This window comes from Puma concolor, chromosome A1, assembly GCF_028749965.1.
Source record: "Puma concolor isolate L17-30 chromosome A1, mPumCon1.1.hap2, whole genome shotgun sequence".
Lineage (NCBI taxonomy): Eukaryota > Metazoa > Chordata > Mammalia > Carnivora > Felidae > Puma > Puma concolor.
The window spans coordinates 148,945,611-148,965,091 of NC_141667.1; the positions used below are offsets into that span (position 1 = coordinate 148,945,611).

Genomic DNA, 19,481 nt, shown 5'->3' on the forward strand with positions numbered 1-19,481 from the left:
CTACACTCTGTACACCCTTGCCCCGTGTGTAGGGAGGCAGAGCTGAGGGAGCTGCCACACGAGGCCACTGGACCCCACTGAGGCAGGGCCCGAACGCCTGTCCACCTGGGTAGTCGGGTCACAAGACATGAGGGCCTCTCACTGGGCTTGTCCCGAGTGCGCCCCCATGGGGCTTGGTTTGTTGGGACACTAGAGCAGGGACAGAACCAGGGGACTGTGGAGTATCAGGTACTGTGCTGGAATCTGCCGGCCAGGAGATACCGAGGGGCTTCATGGCTTCCTGCCCGCAGCCATGATGGTGGCTCTGGCCCCTTACACTGGGGGGGCCTGAGAGCTCTCAGGAGTTTCTCCAAGAGTGTTTTGAAGGGCAGTCCAGGAAGCGGGATCCCCCTCTGGCCTGTCCTGGTCCTTGTGTCTGGATCTGGGTGGCAGGGCAGAATGAGGCTGTCAGGGTAGAAACCGGGGTGGGGAATGGGGATTGTCTGGGGGGTGCCAGCATGCCGATGCCAGCCCAGCACTCAGACACAAGGTGGGGTGGGGAAGGTTTCTAGGGCGGCCTGGAGGGTAAGGGAGCTGGGGAGGGACCCATCAGGCAGCCTAGAGTCCTTGGGGAACCCCGGGGGGAAAATTCTTCATTCCAGAGGCACACACGGGAACACATTCCATGGAGCTGCCAGATATCTACCAGGGTCACGGGCTGGGGCCCACAGGGAAGTGGGGGGGGGAGGGGCAGGAAGGAAAGGAAGGCAGGAGAGAGGAGGGGGTAGAACAGTGGGCACAGGTGCCCGGAATGCACAGCACAGCACACAGCAGGCCAGACCGCATACCACAGGGCAGGGCCCGCTGCCCCTCGCCAGGCCCCTGGAGCCCGGTGCCCCTCGCTGGCCTCCACATTTAAGGTTCTCCTGTTTCAAAGACAAAGGCTGAATGACCCGGAGGGAAGTCTTGGCCCCGGGCCTGGAGTTGCGAGGCTGGGCCACCACGTCTCTCCTCTGTCCCTGCACTTTTTGAATACGGTCACCACCCTCCTATTTCTCTCAGTGACTCCCCAAGACCACCTAGTGGCCCTAGAGGCAGGGCCTAGTACCCCCACTGCTTGGATGAGGAGACTGAGGAACCAGAGGGCTGGTGTGACTCACGGGCAGTCAGAGGACTGGGCATCTGGGGTCCCTCACCCTGATCCCCCTTTGAAAGGCAGCCAGCACCCCTCATGGCCGGGTGGCCAGGTATGAACATCTGCTCAGTCTTAGTGTGGAAGGTCCCTGTTTTCCCTTTCCTGTCTTTTGTGAGCTCCATGGAAGAGTGTGACGTGTGGACCCTCCCAGCCTTCCGGGGAGGGGAGTGAACTGCGGTAATTTCTGGCCTGCAGTCCAGTGGGCCTCAGGGGCTGATGTGAGAGAGAAGGAAAGGAGGAAGGTGTGGGGAGCAGGGAGGGACTTTGGGGCATGCAGAGGGGGTGCAGGGGCCGCATGGGGCCACCCATACCAGCAAGGGACACCCACCCAGAGAGGTGAGGGTGTCCTAATCCTCTGTAGCGCCAAGGAAGCTGAAAAGAGATGGGCAGTGACCCTGGCAAACACTGAGGGGGTGGGTCCCCCTGAGGCACGCTCAGGGTGGGGAGTCAGGACCAGAATGAGAGAGGTGCCTCCATGATGGCAGTGACAGCTGCGGTGGTCTCTGGGGCTTGCGAGTGAGCTCTGAGGACAGGGAAGACGTTGGCCTGACCCTGGCCTGAGGCGGCAAAGACCTAGGTTGGGGCTCCTGTTCTGCCCCGACACGTACCACGGGACACGGCTGGTCCAGGCCTGGCGGTCCCGGCTCACCCTTCTGGCCCTTCACACCTTTCCGGCCCGGGACTCCTCGCTCCCCCTGCACAAGGAAGGAGATGGGTGTGTGGCCAAGGCTGCCAGGTTCAGGACCCCTCCTCCGCCTCTCAGAGGGATGGGCCTCCAGCTGGCAGCCACCCCTGCCCTGCTGCGCCCCCATCCCAGCCTCCACCGACCCCCACCTTCTCTCCACGTTCGCTCCGGTCACCTTTCTCTCCTCGGGGTCCAGGGAAACCCTGGAAAAAGGAATAAAATGAGGTTTGAGGTTTGGTCCTGTATCTGTTCATCTCTGTGCCTCCATCACTGCCCCTTCCCCATGCAAATTTGTGGTACCCGCTGGCCCCACTCAACTCCTCGGTGACACGTATGTTCGGCACGAGGCTGATTTCAAGAAAAGCATACGTTCAGGACGCTAGCACTGCTTCCTCCAAAAGAGAACACTGGCGGTGTCTCTGGACAGAAGCCCTCAGGCAGAGGGCTTTCTCTCGCACGTCACTGTCACATGCTGCTGGCACTGGCCCTAGCTTGGCTAGGGACAGAGACCCAGGAAACTTGTGGAAGTTTATGTCACTATCTTTGGTGGACTCAGAAATGGTGACCTTTCTTGAGCCTTTGGCTTAATCTCTTACCCCCCTCTACCCACCCATTCATCCATCTGTCCATCCACCCATGCAACCAACATTTTTAAAAAACTTTTTTTTTTTAAATTTTTTTTAATGTTTATTTTTGAGACAGAGAGAGACAGAGCATGAATGGGGGAGGGTCAGAGAGAGAGGGAGACACAGAATCGGAAGCAGGCTCCAGGCAAAAACTTTTTAAAAGTTGTTATTTATTTTGAGAAAGAGCATGGGCAGGGGAGGGGCAGAGAAAGAGGCAAAGAGAGAATCCCAAGCAGGTTCCACACTGTCAGTGTGGAGCCCGATGTGGGGCTCGAACTCACGAACTGTGAGATTATGACCTGAGCCGAAACCAAGAGTCAGACGCTTAACCAACTGAGCCACCCATGTGCCCCTGCAATCGACATTTCTAAGCATCCACTAGGAACTGGGCTGTGGGCTGGATACTGAGGACAGAGAAACAGATTTGATGTGCCCCCCCTCCCCCTTTATTTTCTGTGTCTTATGATTTGACATCTTAAAAATTTTGCTGGCTAGGAAGAGGCTGCCCCTCCCTCATGTTGAGTTTTGGAAACAGCAAAGGGCTGGTGTGGGGCACACCTTTTATATGTAAACCGAAAATCCCGAAATCACTCCCTTTATCTGCCTCTCACACAGCAAGCTGAAATCATCCCAAGGCCCAAAATCATCCCAAGGGCAGGTAGCAGGAAACTAGGGACCACCCCTACAGCCCGGAGCCTGCCCAGAATATTCATACTAACTAATCCTCAAGTGTCTCTCCTGCTCTGTCTTGCCTCTCCCAAGGAAGCGCCATTAAAAGCTCTGGCTTAAGCTGCCCCCCACTCCCTTCTACCTCTGGATCAAACCTGGTGCTTCCCCATGTGGCCCTGCCTAGTGAGTGAGCCCTTCCCCCGGGAAACAAAAGTGACATATTTTTCTTCCAATGGCATTGGCCAAACTGTGTCCTCAGTCACCTCCACAAATTAAAACCCTGCAGTTACAAACGTGACACTTCCCTCACGGTCTAACATGGCAGGCAAGAGGATATAGAAGATGATGGTCTATGCTCAGTGACACAGGATGAACCAGATGCCATGAGGTCCGAGGGAGAGGGGCTGTTCTATCCAGGTGTGAGGTCAGGGAAGGCTTCTGAGCACACTCCCCATGTCTGCTGGGCCTGGTGGAGTGGGCGCAGGGCCAGAGGCTTGCCAGGTAGAGCCGGTGGGCTCTGAGCTCAGCTCCAGGCCTCCCAGAAGGCAGCTGTGGCCACACCGCTGGTGGCCCAGTCTCTTTAGCTCCACTACCTCCCTGACAGAGCCTGAACTGGATTCAGCATTGGTGTCTTCTCTGGACCCTTTACATGGATGGAGCATCATCTTCCCAATCAGAAATTCTGTGTCTACACTTGCTCTCCCAGGTGACATTCTCTCCTTAAAGCCTAGGGTGGACACCAGAGTCCGTGCCGCCCTACATCTGGTCACCATTGCCCTTGCAAGAGCCACCTGATTTTCCTGGGAGCCACCCTCCCTTCTTATAACCCACTGACTCCACTCCCAGCTCCAGGAGGGAGGATGTGACCAGGGCTGGCCAATCAGGGCACTGCATTTCTCACAGCAAGTCATGTTTCAGCATTGACCCAACTGGGGCCAGAGAGAGGTGATGAGACTTTTCTAAAAGAATACAGAGTGAGGCAAATGGTCTTTCTCCAGGGTTTGGGGCTATTTCCTCCACCTCATTACCACATGTAACTTGAAATGACACCCCAACAGAGAAAGCACAGGAGGGGAGGACGGGAGGGTGGGTTGTGTGGATCCACACACTGTCCCTCTGGATTTTTTTAAATTTTAGAGAGACAGTGTGCACAAGTGGGGGCGAGGGGCAGAGGGAGAAAGAGAGACACAGAGAATTCCAAGCAGGCTCCATGCTCAGTGTGGAGCCCCAGGTGGGGCTTGATCCCACGACCCTGGGATCATGACCTGAGCCGAGATCAAGAGTCAGACACACAACTGACTGAGCCATGCAGGCACCCTTGGATTTTTCAGTTAGTAATCAGTTTAAGCCAGTTAAATATTTTTAAATGTTTATTTTTGAGAGACAGAATGCAAGCAGGGGAGGGGCAGAAAGAGAGAGGGAGACACAGAAGCTGAAGGAGGCTCTAGGCTCAGAGCTGTCAGCACAGAGCCTGACATGGGGCTCGAACTCACGGACCGCGAGATCATGACCTGAGCCGAAGTCGGACACTTAACTGAGCCACCCAGGCACCCCAGTGTAAGCCAGTTTAAACTGTTTTCTGTTGTTGGCCACTCAAAGATCCAATCAACCTCGAGCTAATACTTCCTCTCCTCTTCTTCCCTCAGTAATGTCTAGCTGAAGCTTCAGCATCTCTCACTAGGATATTGCAACAGTGCAATTTTTAAATGACACAGAATGACACAGGATGACACAGAATCCAAAGCAGGCTCCAGGCTGTCAGCACAGAGCCTGATGCAGGACTTGAACCCACAAACTGCAAGATCATGACCTGAGCTGAAGTCGAAAGCTCAACAGACTGAGCCACTCAGGTGCCCCAATGCATCATCCTTCTATCCATTTATCTATCACCCATCCATCCATCATCCATATATCCAACATCCATCCACCTATCACCCATCCATCTGTCCATCTGTCCATCCACTATCATCCATATATCCATCATCGATTCATCGGTCCATCCACCCATCATCCACCCATCAAGTACCTACTCTGGGCTATGAACTAGACTTGGCATTGAGGGCACAGGGGGAACTTGGAGTTTCAACCCTGGAGAAGGGGGTCACATCCAAGTCGCAGATCAGGTGACTGTATGGCCAGCACGGGGTCAGAAGCTACACACAAGAAGAGCCTGATCACAGGGAATGATGAGATACTTACATCCAGGCCCGGCTCCCCGGGTCTTCCCTGAGGAGAGACAAAGAAAGATGTGAGGGGGCTGGGGAGGGGGTACCGGGAGCAATAATGGCTGGGATGTGCAGCCTTGTGAATTGTCCTCAAGCCCGATTTCTGGCCCCGGGACAGTGTGGTGTCAGGGGTTGAGCCACCAAGGCCGAGCGACACAACAAACATGTGGCCATACTTGGGGGGGCGTTAAAGGAGGGTGGTTACCTTCTCTCCTTTGGTTCCTGGCAGTCCAATAAGGCCCGGCGGGCCAGCTGGCCCCTGGGTGGAAAAGGAATGGGTCAAGAAGCATGACAGTTATAGGAATTAGCAGCCTGGAAGGATGGACAAGGCTCATGACACTCACAGGCAGGCCGCTGGGGCCTCTCTCCCCTGACACGCCCTTCTCTCCCTTTGCTCCGTCCAAGCCCTGCAAGCCAAGAGGAGACAGCAGTCAGTGGGGAGGGGTCAGACAGACAGCAGGACAGGAAAGCTTGGGGCCTCAGTGACAGGCGGGGATGCAGGGCAGAGGGACAGACTCCAGGCTCTCAGGGACTTGACCCCAGCTTCCTTCCAGTGCACATAATTGGAATGAACTATGAGTGTGTGCACTTTACCTTTCCCCACCCATGGGTCATCACAGGAGATTGTTGCGGTCACACCCATTTCACAGATGAGAAAAGAGAGGCAAGAGAGAGGGGCAGGGACGGGCGCAGCCACACAGCCAAGAAGCAGCAGAGCTGAGGACCAGTCGGGTTTCTGAGCCCCAGCCTTGGACCTTGTCCCTAACAGAAGCTGCCTCTTCTAAACACGATCTGGGGAGGCCCTTGGGACAAAACAGAACCAGAAGCAGCCCATCTGGTCAGCCACATGCTTGGCCCCACTCAGCTGGTGGGAATCATGACCAAGTCCTGCCGGCCTCTGGGCTGGGGGAATGGAGAGGTAGTCTCTCCCCCAGGGTGCATGAGAGAGAAGCCAGGCATGGCAAACAGGGAGGCCAGCTGGCCTCCTCCAGGCAGGGCACGTGGGCAGGCCACATTCACGGTTTTAATTTAAGAGCAGAGGACATGACATTATGTAATACACACGACGCCCAAGACTTCATGTCCAGGCTGGGGGCAGTTAAGACGGATGTGTGCATGAGGCAGCAGACTAGTGCTTGGGCAGGGGGACAGAGCCCCAGTGGGGGGCAGGGGACGCTGGCTCCAAGGACATCAGGGAGGTTGTACTCCAGGGGATTCTGAACATTCAGGCCCTGGGATAATGCGGAGCTGGTCTGGAGCCCAGTGTGGGGCCCTCGCTGCCCATTAGCAAGGCTTTCTGGAACTGTCCAGGCTGTGGGTCTGAAGTGAGTAGGGGGGTTTCCACCCATGCCCCACAACTCACCTTGGGACCCTGGATTCCCTGAAGGCCCTGGAGGAGGAGAGAGCAAATCAGAAAGGCCATCGGGCTGGGTCCAGTGCTCGGAGCCAGGTTCTTCTTACAGTGGGTCGCAAAGGCTCATGGGCCACTCACTGGCCTCCATGGCCCTGACCTCTGTGGCCTCCCAAGCCCAGACCCAGGCTCTGCCATATTGCTTGATGTGGCCCCTTCCCCACCGAGAAATCCCATCATCCCCTGGGCCACAGCTCTAGGCCTGGGCTCACCACCCTCTGCATGTCCCAGCTACTTTAAGCCAAATGTTCTTACCATGGGGCCTGGGGGACCAGGGGGGCCTGGGGGCCCTGGCTCCACTATGATCTGAGCCTAGGAAGCAGTCAGAGGTGGATTAGTCACCACCACCCCTCTCCCCGTCATATGTTACCCACCCATACTTGAACACATTGGATGAGCACTCCTGGGGGGTGCTGGGCCCTGAGCCACTGGGACGAGTCTCCTTCCTGCCCCCAGAAGGGCACACTGCCTAGTGGGGAGCCCAGGGGCTGGCCTTTGGGTTCTCAGAGGGGCCTCAGTTGGAGGACACAGCCGAGGCTCCCCCTCCCCCTCCCTCGCTGCCCTTTGGTTGGCTCAGGCCAGGTGGCCTTTCTGTCCCAAGGTTTGGGGCTGCAGCCGGTCTAAGCTAGGACCCTGGTCCTCAACAGCCCCCTTACCAGGCTCTCCCGTAGGTTGTCAGATGCCGACTCTCCCTTCTCCCCCTTGGGGCCGTCGGCGCCCTGCAGGACAGGATGGCCTTCAGCCCTTTCCGTCCATCATCAAAATCCCCACCATGGTGGTCAGCACTTCCCCTGCCTTCCCCATGAGGCCTCCAGCCTCAGCGGTGAGTTGGCCTTTGTAGCTTGAAGTATTTTCCCTGAATCAGTGACACGTTCCGGGTGCCCAGCACAGGGGGTTTGGGGAGAGCACATTGATAGTGGTATAAATTGTGGGCTCTGGAAGCAAAGACCCGGGTTCAAACCTGGTACCACCTCTCTAGCTGAGGGAGCCTCATGGATGGACACCAGACGTGAAGAGGTGGCATCTGGGGGCTGCTTGAACCCCACACTCTTCCGGTCCAGCCACTATGATGGTGATAGTGGGCATTTATCGCCCGCCAGCCACCCTTCTCAGGCCTGTCGTGCATGCCCTCACAAGTGGGAGATTATCACCCCCATTTTGGAGGTGAGGAAATGGGAGGCCCAGGGGGCTTAGGATGCTCGTGCAGGGTTCCAGAGTCAGCAGGAGACAGAGCTGGATGTGAACTTGAGCGGTCAGCGTGTGTGACCTAACCACCCGCCAGCTGGGCTCCACCTTTGCAGAGGCCTCGGGAAGCAGGCGGTAAGTCCTTATATGTAGGAGGAGATGGGGCTCAGAGGGTCTGAGCAGCATGGACTGTCAGAGCTTCCTTTCAAAGGCTCGGTGACCCTGGGCTGGGGGTGGTGGTGGTGGTGCTGGCAGGGCCCCAGCCGCCCCCCTCCCGCCCCTGTAGCTGCTGTGGTGGGCATGCACCTGCCTTAGAGCCCCACGTGGGCAAACAGGGGGGACCCAGCCACACCTACCGGGAGGCCCGACAGGCCCATCTCGCCTGCCTCCCCTTTGGGTCCGGCCGGCCCCACCTCTCCTGGGTCTCCTTTAGCTCCTTTGGGACCCTGTGAGCCACAAGAACAAGGGGTTGGTGAGGCTAGCAGGCTCCCTTCCCCACCCCAGCGGGTTCCCAGAGCTTAGTCCTGGCCAGGCCAGACCCCCACTTCTTTATCCTTGGCCCCTGGTCCAGGTAAGTGCAATGAGGAGCCCGAATGAAGACGGGGCGCAGGGTGGGCCAGTGCGTGGAGAGGTGGGGTTCGGGGGACTGCGCAGCCCCTGAGGGGGCACTTACGGGGCTTGGGGTCAACCCTGCGCTCACATCTCAGAAGCTGGTGGTGGGAGCCCCCAAACCCCCCGTACAACCCATCATCCACTCAGTGCCCCTTCTGGCCACTCATTCCCTCTCTCAACCAATCACATACTGTCCAAGGTGGGCACACTAGGGACCCAGCACTAAAGACACTCCCGGCGACGCCCCTGGCACTGTGGTGTGTCAGTAGGATCACACGCAGATATACACTTACAGGGACACTAAGAGTACTGATAGCAACGGTAACGACATTAGCTACCACTCGAAGACTCTGCTATGTTGTGCCAGGCACCCACCCCGCTCTGTTTTCCACACACAGAATTAGTTACCTCTCACAGCTGTTACCACCCTCACCTCCGGGCGAGGAACCGAAACGAGGCTGCTGGAAAATGAGCAGCTTGCCTGAGGCCTAAGGGCAGACTCAGGACATGCACACAGGCAGCACACTCTGTAATGTGGCCCCTCTCTAGCTCTGTACACACACACACACACGTGCATTCATGCACACATGGACACACACACACATAACATGCACGAACACAGGCACACACGAAGCCCAACACTAGGCACCAGCATTGCCAACCAAATAAAAAGGCCCAGAGACCTTCTCTCCATCGATTCCCGGGGCACCAGGCAGTCCCAGCTCCCCCTAGGAGGGAATAGAAAGCAAGGGGGGTTACGGTGTCCTGTGGTCCTGGAGAGGGACTTATGGCTGGGCTGCCCCCCCACCCCCCACCGCCGGTTCAGCACAGTGTCCCTGGGTCGGGTGCCTGGAGTTAGTCAGGTCCAGGATGGTGGCCACTGGGTGCCCCGCCGCGTGCCAGGCATTGCCCCCCTGCTCTTCTTGTTTCCTCAGCTCCAATGAGCAGATACAGCCCAGGGCTATAATCTATAGTCTGGGAGGTTACAAGTTTGGAAACTGAGGGTCAGAGGATTAAATGACTCATTCCAGGCCACATAGCCCAGGCTGGGACCAGATCTTGCCTGATTTCCAAGTCTTAGGCTCTTTCTCCTGCGCTGACTAAGCAGGGTGTAAATGATGTGTACAGGCTATGTGATCTATGGGACTTGGGGATGTCTCCAGGGTTTACATGTGTGAATGAGGCTTCCCAGGGAGGAGCTAGGGCTGGGAGGAAGGCGGCCAGCTAGGTTAGGAAGGAGCAGGGCCGCTTTCTCTGAGCCCCTAGAAGCCAGGCTGGGATGCCAGGAGAGAAGCAGAGTGAGCATGGCAGAGAGGAGAGGGGAGGCGGGTGCTGGAGATAAGGGGCTCGGGGTGAGGCCACACAACTGCCCGTGAACTGACCTTGGCTCCGGGGATCCCTGGTGGCCCTGGGGGCCCCTGTGGCCCGGGAGGACCCTGTATGTGAAAGTCAAGCTGGTCAGTGTTCAGGCAAAGTGTCCCCCTTGTTGCTAGCTCACCTCTTCCACCCCGGGGATTGGGGCTGTGTCCGGCTGGCCTGTAGGAGGGTCAAGGACCCTCACAGCCTGCTTCCCACCCTGTCAGGTCAGGCCCTCTTGTCTTGCGAGGGGGCAGGGCGCTGGCACAGGCACTGGGTGAGATACCACAGTGTCTACTGCCACAGAGGGTCCAGAATCCCTCTGCCTTCAGAGCTAGTATCCCCCAAAGACAGATTTCTTCACAACACTCCCCTGCTCAAGATCCTGCAAGAGCTCCCTGTTGCCCCTTGAAGCAAGCATAAATCCCCTGCTGGCATTCAAGGCCGGCCAAAAACTGTATCCCTCACAGTGGTCCAGCACTGCCCTCTCTGCCCCTCCCGTGAGTCCTGGGCCTCACGGGTAGGGGATGGTGTCTCTAGGTCTGACCCTGCTCCCCAGCTCCTGCTCCCACCCAGGCTTCCCACAGGCTGCCTGCCCACCATGGCTCATCTGTCACCTTCCAGAGGCACCCTGCCCAGCCCCTCACCCCAGCAACCTGTCCCCTTCTTGCTGGCACCTTTGTTGAGACATCTCTGGTCTTCCTATCCTCCTCCATTCCACCCACCCAGGCCCAGAGCCCACCCCCACCCCACTGTGGCCTCCCTGCCTCCAGCTGCCCCCCCTCCACACTTTGATTCACCTTCCACACAATTCCCCGGCTAGCCTGCTCACAATATGTATTTTTTAAAGTTTTTTTTTTTTTTTAGTGTTTATTTATTTTTGACAGAGAGCACAAATGGGGGAGGAGCCGAAAGAAAGAGGGAGACAAAGGATCGGAAGCAGGTTCTGTGCCAACAGCAGCGAGCCCGACATGGGGCTCGAACCCACAAACCGTGAGATCATGACCAGAGCCGAAGTTGGATGCTCAACCAACGGAGCCACCCAGGCGCCCCCTGCCCCCATAATATGTATTTTTAATATTACGTCTCTGCTCAAGAACCAACTGTGGCAGCCTGTGCCCATCAGCTGGAGGCATCATTCCAGCCTGGCATCCAAAATCTACTTCCTGCCTCCCTATACTCAGGTTGCTTCTCCAAGCGGGGCTGGGGCACACCATGCCCATGCGTGCCCTTGGGCTGCAACACACCATGCAGGCCTGGGGCCGGCCACTTGAACTTCAGCTTGAACTTCCCTGAGGCCCGTGGGAGATAACTGGAATGGGGCTCAGGTAGGGTCAGGTGCCGAGGCCCCGTGTGGTCTCTGATGACTGCCCCTCCCCTCCCCCTCCCTAGCTTCCCTCCCTGGGAGCCGTGAGCAGCTAGCACCCAACCTCTCTCTCCACTGGTGATGGGCCCCCAGTTGGTCTGGCCCCAGACAGGGCTCAGAGGCCCCAGGCATCTCCCGAAGCTCCTTGAAGCAGGCTGTGCCATTGTCAACCTCTACCGACAGCTCTTAGAAGACCTAGCCCTCTGGCCTGGGTTCCCTGGGAAGCCTGCTGAGACTGGACATCAGGAAATGATCTGCTTCCTGCCCCTGAGTGGGGAGCTTCCCTTTTTTGCTTTGGCCACCGGGGAGCTGGGGGCCACATAATCCATGTTCCCAGCAGCTCTTAGCATCGGGTGGGTCTCAGCATAGCACTGATTTCCTTATTGGGTGCACCTGGTGGAGTTGGGGGTCTTTGTGCCAAGCTGCCCTTGGTTCTTTGTATAAGGAAGTGCAGGATTGGGGCGCCTGGGCAACTCATTCGGTGAAGTGTCTGACTCTTGGTTTCCGCTCAGGTCATGATCTCATGGTTTGTGAGATCGAGCCCTGCGTCGGGCTCTGCGCTGACAGCCTGGAGTCTGCTTAGGATTCTCTCTCTCCCTCTCTTTCTCTGCCCCTTTCCTGCTTGTGCTCCCTCTCTCTCTGTCTCAAAATAAATAAATAAAGAAACATTGAAAAAAACGTGCAAGATTAACATGAAAAGTATGTGGTTGTCCCCTCAGAAAATGAACAACAGGGGTGTATCCTGGCCCTTCCAGGAACCTACCTTCAGGGCATCCAAGATCCTGCCATCGTAGTCAATCACCACTGTGTCTCCTTGCTCGCCCTTGAGGCCCGGGGGACCCTAAGGCAGGAGGAAGAGTAAGAATTTCAGGGAAGGGCCGCGGTTTTCAGGTCTGTGTCTCAGCCAGAGAACCTGGGAATCTGGCCCGCACGACGGTCCGTGTAACTTGAGCTGTAACCTGGTGGGACCCCCGCAAGCCCATACTCCAGAATCTACTTGGGCACTGGGACCCTGTTCACTGGCAAAATGCTCTGGGGGCCCAGGCAGTGGGCATCAGGGAGGGAAGGGGGCTCTGAAGCAACGAGGGAACATGCCCCTGCCTGGTCCGGCTGCAATTCAGGTGTGAATTGAAGTCCACTGAGGCCTTATCTTGGGAGTTCTCCAGGGAAAACAGAAAGTCTAATTTTGATGGGAAGTTCTTCAGATTTTTAAAAAATGTTTATTTATTTTGAGAGAGAGAGAGAGAGAATGAGCAGGGAAGGAGCAGGGAGAGAGAGAATCCCAAGAAGGCTCTGCGCTTTCAGCACAAGAGCCCGACATGGGGTTCGATCTCCCAAATGACAAGATCGTCACGTGACCTGAGCCGAGGTCAAGTCTGATGCTTAACCGACTGAGCCACCCAGGTGCCCCAGGTTCTTCAGATTTTTAGATGTTGGCAAACAAGCAAAAATAAACACACTCCCCAAACCCCCAAATGCTACGACGACCAATATGAAATGTGCCAGCTGGATCTTCCCCTTGGATCTTCCCCTGGGGCCTCCGTTTCCCTGCCTCTGACAGAGGCTGCACGCACCATGCACTAGTAACCAGAACACGGACGCCCAGGCTTACATGTTCCTGCATGGACACGACCGTCCTGCCCTCACTCTCTGAACCTCCCTCCATCCCAGGCTGCCCTCTGCTGGCAACACTCTGGTCAGGCCTGGGGCTAGGCCCCTGCAGAGGGCGGAGACACCCAGGTCAGGGCCTCATTTGCCAGCTACCCGCACGGTCATGGCCTGTATGGAACGGTATGGTTCACACAGAATCCCACGCTCAGTGCCTAATCCAGCCCGGCCACCTGCATGACCAGGCTGTGCACCTGGCCTCGTTTTGTGGAGAAAAGCAGCCTCCAGGAGCATGAGGGAACGTGATGGCCAGAAGCCACAGAGCAGAGGACAGGACTCTGGATGTCAACCTAAAGGTGGGTTGATAGGGGCTGGTCACAAACGATCTGAGACCAGCCCTGCTTCTGGAGATGGGGATGAACCTTAAGCCTGAGCCTCGATGTGGGGCAAGGCACCCCGCAGGGGTAAGGTAACGCCACAGGGGACAGATAGAAGGTCTATGCTTAACTATGAGAAGAAAAGACTCTAGGAGGACAGACACTCACGTGGGGAGGACTTGTTTTCACACATCCATAAGTGAACCATTGAGGGGCACCTGGGTGGCTTGGTTAAGCGCCTGACTCTTGGTTTCAGCTCAGGTCATGATCTCGCGGTTCGTTGAGTCCGAGCCTGGCATCAGGCTCCACGCTGCACGGAGCCTGCTTGGGATTCTCTCTCTCCCTCTCTCTCTCTACCCCCACTCTCTCCCCACTCTCTCTGTCTCTCTCAAAATAAATAAATAACCTTAAAAAAAAAAACACACTAATGAATTATCAAAAAAAAAAAGACTCCCATTTTCTGGAGCTCCTCTGGGGTCGTCTGGGGGACAGGGGCTTCTGAAGAACCTGGGCCCCTGGGTCCTCTCGGTGTGGCCAGAGGGGAGACTGCTTACCCGCAGCCCTGTGGCTCCATCGGCACCTTGCTGGCCAGGCTCTCCCTGTGGAGACACGAGGTTGCGGCCGTCTATGCATGGCTGCCCCACACCCCCTCCAGTCTTCTCTTCAGCAAAAAGCGCAGGGCTCACATGCTGGGGCCCTAAGGGACTAATTTTTGTGACTGGCACTCCAGGAACAGGGCTCATGGAAGGAGCACCTATGGGACCCTCCTCTGGCCCCACGGTGTGGAGAGATGGGCCACTGAGGGAGGGGTACAAGATGACAGCCACAAAGCTGAGCTCGGTGAAGGCCTTGTCACTCACCCAGACCCACTGGCCACCCAGGCCCCAGGCCGGCCTCTGACAGCCTGAGGAATGAGACACTAGGACCCAAGCCCTCCCGGGACTCCCCACTTCAAAGGGCAAATTGGAGGTGAAGCCACAGGGAGGTGTCCCCATGATGGGGACACTGGTCTGAGTCGCGCACTGTAAGGCACCTTTGGCCCTGGGGCGCCGTCCACACCGTTTTCTCCTGGAGGCCCCACACTCCCTGGCTCGCCCTGCAACAGAGACATTTCACAGCGAGTGAGCACCAGGGGCCAGCCCGGGGCTACCTGGGCCTGCTGGCTTTCAGGGGCTCCTGGGGAACGTGCCTGAGCCCCCGTGGGGTTGAGGGGAGATGGGCCTCAGGACTCTCCCCAGCCCTGGGGACTCCAGACCATGGCCAACTTTTCTGGTGTGGGTCTTGGTGCATAGTTAGGGCAGCTCAGGGGCTCAAGAGACATTTTGGAGGCTGATTGGCCATCTCTATGGTTTGGGAGAGCAAGGATGATACCCTGTTCCTAGCCTGGGGACAGGATAGAGTAAGGGCCACCTGAGATGGGAACTAGGAGGGCCTGAGGGTGTGAGGGGAGGCAAATGACCGGATGGGATGCCCCGCCTGGTGCAAGTGGGGCCCAGGGCCTTCCTCTTGCCTCTCTGGCTTGCCCCGGGCATCAGCACATGCCCCCACATTGGAAAGGGCCAGCCAGAGGCCTCACCAGGCAGAGGGGAGGCAAGGGGCCTTCTGGGGGGAGGCACATGTACCTACCTTGGGCCCTGGAGGTCCAGGGAGCCCTGGCTGGCTTGGCATCCCGTCATCTCCCTGTGGAGAGAGAGGCTGAGGCTGCAGCCCTCAGGCTGGGCATACAGGCTTTGGACGTCTCCCCCACCCTGCGCTCCCCAGCACACCAATCCTCTGCTGGCACCAACACTGGTCACACTGGGTCAGGACAGGGGTGGGGCAGGTCCCCCAGGGCCAGCCCAGAGCATGTGTCAGCAGGTGTGTGCAGAAGGAAGGCAGATGGGCAGGTGGAGGAGAGAGGGATTTGTTCCTTTAGTCAACAAATGTCATGGGGCCCCTGGATGTCTCAGTTGGTTGAGCTTCTGACTCTTGATTTCGGCTCAGGTCACGATCCCATGGTTTGGAGGATCAAGTCCCGCATTAGGCTCTGCACTGACAGCATGGAGCCTGCTTGAGACTCTCTCTCTACCTCTCTCTCAAAATAAATAAACTTTAAAACAAACAAACAAACAAACAAACAAACAAACAAACATCTTATGAGCACTCTCTGTGCAGATAGGGTCCCCGCTCAATGGGTGACAGGGGTTGAGGACAAAGAAATATCCAGATAAGCACATAGCACCATGCCAGGAGGTGGAGGCAGTGGTGGAAAGGGAATGTAAGAGGGTGGCAGGATGAAGGGGCTTGGAGGAACGGTCTCCTGGGGGAGGGGACAGCTGTTTGGAGACTTGGCCTGGGAACAGGTGGGGAAAGATCATTCCAGGTCAACGGTTCCCAAACTTGAGTGCATGTCAGAGTCACCCAGGGGCCTGTTGAACAGACCGGGTCTAAAAGTTCTGGTCACCAATTCTGATGGGGGTGGGGTATGTCCATACCACCAAGCCATTCTCTGACACCAGCCAGGTGTCCTGCAATTCAGCCTAATTCTGATACGTGTCTACCAATTTCGAGAGTGTCAGATGGCACCGGTTAAGGGGCCAGTCCTCCAGGACTCTCCCGCTGGCTGTCCCCAACCTGCACACTCCAGGCACCAGGAGTAAGCCTGTTGCCGCTTTTACTTCTCATCAACTGGCCATAGAGTGAAGATTCCCACCACCTGCTCCTTGGGTTCCATCAGCTTTGCTACAGCGGCTCCCAGAACCCAGAGAAACACTTTACTTACTAGATTACCGGTTTATTATAAAGGCTGTAACTCAGAAACAGCCAGATGGAAGATATGCATCTGGCAGGGTACTAGGACAGCGCGTGGGGCTTCTGGGCCCTCTCCAGGATCGCCACTCTCCCCAAGTCTCCACGTGCTCACCAACCCGGAAGCTCTCGGAACCCCATGCTTTTGGGTGTTTATGGAGCTTCACTGCACAGGCACGAATGATTAAATCGCCGGCCACCGGTGAGATCAGTTCAACCTCCAGCCCCTCTCCCCTCCCTGGAAGGCTGGTGGCTGGGACTGAAATTCCCAACCTTCCAAAGGTTCTCCAGGCAACCATCCCCCATCCTCAGGTGGGGGCCCAACATCGCCTCATTCACATGACAATAGACACCTTCAAATTAGGTTCATCCCTCAGGACATTCCATGAGTTTTAGGAGTCTGCTCCAGAGACAGGGAGGACTGAGACTAAATATGGATTTATCATAAATCACAACATCCTGGGGTGCCTGGAGCTCTGAGGATACTGCTGGTCCTAGAACCTCACTTTGAGAACCACTGTCTAGGGCTGTGAACTGGGAATAAATTTGCTGTGTTTGAGGAAAGGAAAGGATGAGGGAGTAAGTGGATAAATGAACAAGATCCTGGCTTCAGAGACAGAGGACAGAGGACCCATATGTGAGGACTTTCCTGTGGTCGCCCCCCCCCCCCCCCCAGCCTGGCCCCACTGGGAGCCCTGCCCTTCTCTCCAGCCTCTTCCCACATACCCCACAGGGGGCCCCCTCACCTTCTTTCCAGGAATGCCAGGCTCACCCTGAGGAGGGGGTAAGGGGGTGCAAGAGAGAGGTCAGAGCCCTCAGAGCACGGCCCAGACACCAGGCCACCTGTTCCTCTGGGAGAAATGGCCTTGATGACTGGGGACAGCCTAGAGATCCCGGCCCCACAGACAGGTGCACACGGATGCTGGGGCTGACAGTCTTGGACTCCACTCCCGACTGCGTCCCCCTCCCCCACAAGCTGAATGATCCTGGGCAAGTCACTACTTTTGCAAGTGGGGGGTGTGAAGCCCCAGCCTCAGAGGGTGGTTCTGAGATGAGAGAAGTAATGAAAGCCCTTTTCCTTCAGGGAAAACCACAGCTTGCCCTCCCACCCCTGCAGGTGCTGTTCACAACGGGGGTGGGGGGGGGTGGGGGGTGGGGAAGGACAGCTGTCATGGGGAGGGGGCAGTGGGGTAGGGAGCCCATCCCTCCCAGGCCTGGGGCAGGGGACACGGAGTAAGGAGCACCCACCTTGGGCCCTGGGGGTCCCTTCAGGCCCTGGAACAAGAGAAGAGAAAATATTAAATGGGATACTGGAGGCTGCTTTTGGGAGGTTCTTTTTCTGGTAATTTTATAAAGGGTGACACCAGGTGCTAGAAGGCAGGAGGTGGGGCTGTGCTGCCTGCTCTAGGCCTGACCCTTCCCCATGTCTACGGCCACTTCTGCACCAGATCTCAAGCAGTGCAGTGGGCTGTGGGCTCCCTCCCAGGGACGTGGGGCTGGGGGCCTGGCCCATCGGTTCCCTGATGCTGGTGACAGGGCGGGAGGGCAGGGGTGCTGCCCGCACGCGCACACCCCCAGTGCGGCTGTAAGCGGGACAGGGGCTTCCGGGCCTGCAACCATGGGCCTAGCAGCCCAGGCCTCTGAAATGCCCTGGATACTGACCATCTCGCCGTCTCGTCCAGCCTCTCCTTTGGGACCCTGAGGGGGCAGAAGAGGAGAGCCTCTGGAGGGGATGCAGGGGATGAGAAGTGCAGGGGCTGAGCCCACTCCCCCCACCAGGCCCTATACTGGGGCTCCAAGTAGTCTCTCATGTCGTGTCATCTTGACCAAACCCCTGAAGAGCGGGTTCCATTGTTCCCACTTCACAGATGAGAAGGTCGAGGCTCAGGGAGTTACGCGCCCAACGTGAGTAGGCATGGATGAGTCAACTGAGTAGGTGCCCTGAGAAGGGACAGTTTGGTAGAGGAGCTGGATCTGCACGGGATGGGAAGGACAGGCCTGCGTCCCTGTGTTGGGGAAGGGGAAGGACATGAAGTCTGGCCTTCGGGGTTTGGGTAGAACTATAGGAGGACAGCTGAGCCTAGCTAGTTAGTACTGGAGGTGGGAAAGCGAGAGAGAATGAGAAAGAGTGAGCGAGGGAGGAACAGGGCTTGGTAAATCTGCCGGAAGAAGCGCCCACATGTGGGTCTCAGGGCCAGGGTTAGGAATGGGAGTGAAATCACAACCGATATCAGGTTCAGGGCCTCTGGTTCTATTTGGGGTGGACCAGGATTTGGGAATGAGTTTGGGGTCAAGGTCTTAGATGGCGGTAAGTATAAGGCTGGAGTGGGGTAAGTGTCTGGGTGAGGGCTGGGGTTGGGGTTGGGGTTAGGCGTGGATCTGGGTCTGGACTGGGGACAGGGCTGGGGCTGGGGTTGTTTCTGGGTCAGGGGTTAGGGTTTTGGTAGGTGCAGGACCGGGGTGTTTCCACCTCCATGCCCTCTCTTACCTCTGGGCCTTGTGCTCCCCTGGGGCCATCTTTCCCAGTGTCACCAGGAGGGCCTCGGACCCCAGGGGGCCCAGGGGGCCCCGGAGGCCCAGCAGCTCCATCTTGCCCTTGGTCTCCCTGGAAGACATGGTGCGTGGCTCACCGGGAGGGGAAGGAAAGGGGCTCCAGTCTCCAGAGAGAAGCCTCTGCAGATGGACAGGCCCGTGCTTTCCCTTCCCCAGCTGGAGCAGGCTCAGAGGGAAGCGCCTTGTCACTGTGCTTCTTGCCACTTCTTGGTGGCCACACGAAGGGACAAGCCCTTGTACTCTGACATAAGAGGCTAACAGGACCCTTCCCCTCCGAGGAATGTGCCATCTTCCCAGTTCCCGGTGCCTGGAGCCCAGCTCTGGTGTTCAGTTGAGAGTGGAGACACGTTGGATGTGGGAGCTAGCACGTGGGCCCCACTGGCCCCCTTCTTCCTGGAAAGGGCGCTGCACGCCTCCCGAAGAACCTTCCCCGTTGGGCAGCTCCTGCTTTATTAGGTGCTGGAGGTGCGCTTCTGGGCACGTACGCAGAGCAATGAGCGCTCGGGCTCACACAAAACCTGCACGCAAGTGTTCACAGCAGCTTTACGTGTAATGGCCCCAAACCGGAAACAACCCAATGTAGCTACCCAATGGGTGAAGGGTTAACCGACAGGGATACAACCATATCACAGAACACTGCTCAGCAGTAAGTGCAAAGGGACAAAGTACGGATGCGTGCAGTAACTTGGATGCATCTCGAGGGCATCACGCTGAGGGAACAGAACCAATCTCGAAAGGCTACATACTGTGTGGCTGCATCTACACGACATTGTTGACATGGAAATGTCATACAGGTGGAGCACAGATTAATGGTTGCTGGGGGTTAGGGATGGGGTGGGGAGGGAGT

At 57.1% G+C, this 19,481-nt stretch overlaps 1 protein-coding gene across 1 annotated transcript in view; it reads right to left on the reverse strand.

Annotated features, from left to right (window-relative positions):
- The window catches only part of COL23A1 (collagen type XXIII alpha 1 chain), a 355,798-nt gene that overhangs the window by 1,567 nt on the left and 334,750 nt on the right, over window positions 1-19,481 (reverse strand). The window contains exons 9-27 of the mRNA XM_086705987.1: window positions 18,570-18,686; window positions 17,744-17,779; window positions 17,330-17,356; window positions 16,828-16,854; window positions 14,921-14,974; window positions 14,328-14,390; window positions 13,849-13,893; window positions 12,073-12,150; window positions 9,970-10,023; window positions 9,271-9,315; window positions 8,332-8,421; window positions 7,447-7,509; window positions 7,046-7,102; window positions 6,743-6,769; window positions 5,724-5,786; window positions 5,585-5,638; window positions 5,354-5,380; window positions 2,009-2,062; window positions 1,783-1,869 (exon numbers count right to left, since the gene is read on the reverse strand). Coding sequence (XP_086562113.1) covers window positions 1,783-1,869; window positions 2,009-2,062; window positions 5,354-5,380; window positions 5,585-5,638; window positions 5,724-5,786; window positions 6,743-6,769; window positions 7,046-7,102; window positions 7,447-7,509; window positions 8,332-8,421; window positions 9,271-9,315; window positions 9,970-10,023; window positions 12,073-12,150; window positions 13,849-13,893; window positions 14,328-14,390; window positions 14,921-14,974; window positions 16,828-16,854; window positions 17,330-17,356; window positions 17,744-17,779; window positions 18,570-18,686 — 1,068 coding nt within the window. The remainder of the gene's footprint in view (window positions 1-1,782; window positions 1,870-2,008; window positions 2,063-5,353; window positions 5,381-5,584; window positions 5,639-5,723; window positions 5,787-6,742; window positions 6,770-7,045; window positions 7,103-7,446; window positions 7,510-8,331; window positions 8,422-9,270; window positions 9,316-9,969; window positions 10,024-12,072; window positions 12,151-13,848; window positions 13,894-14,327; window positions 14,391-14,920; window positions 14,975-16,827; window positions 16,855-17,329; window positions 17,357-17,743; window positions 17,780-18,569; window positions 18,687-19,481) is intronic.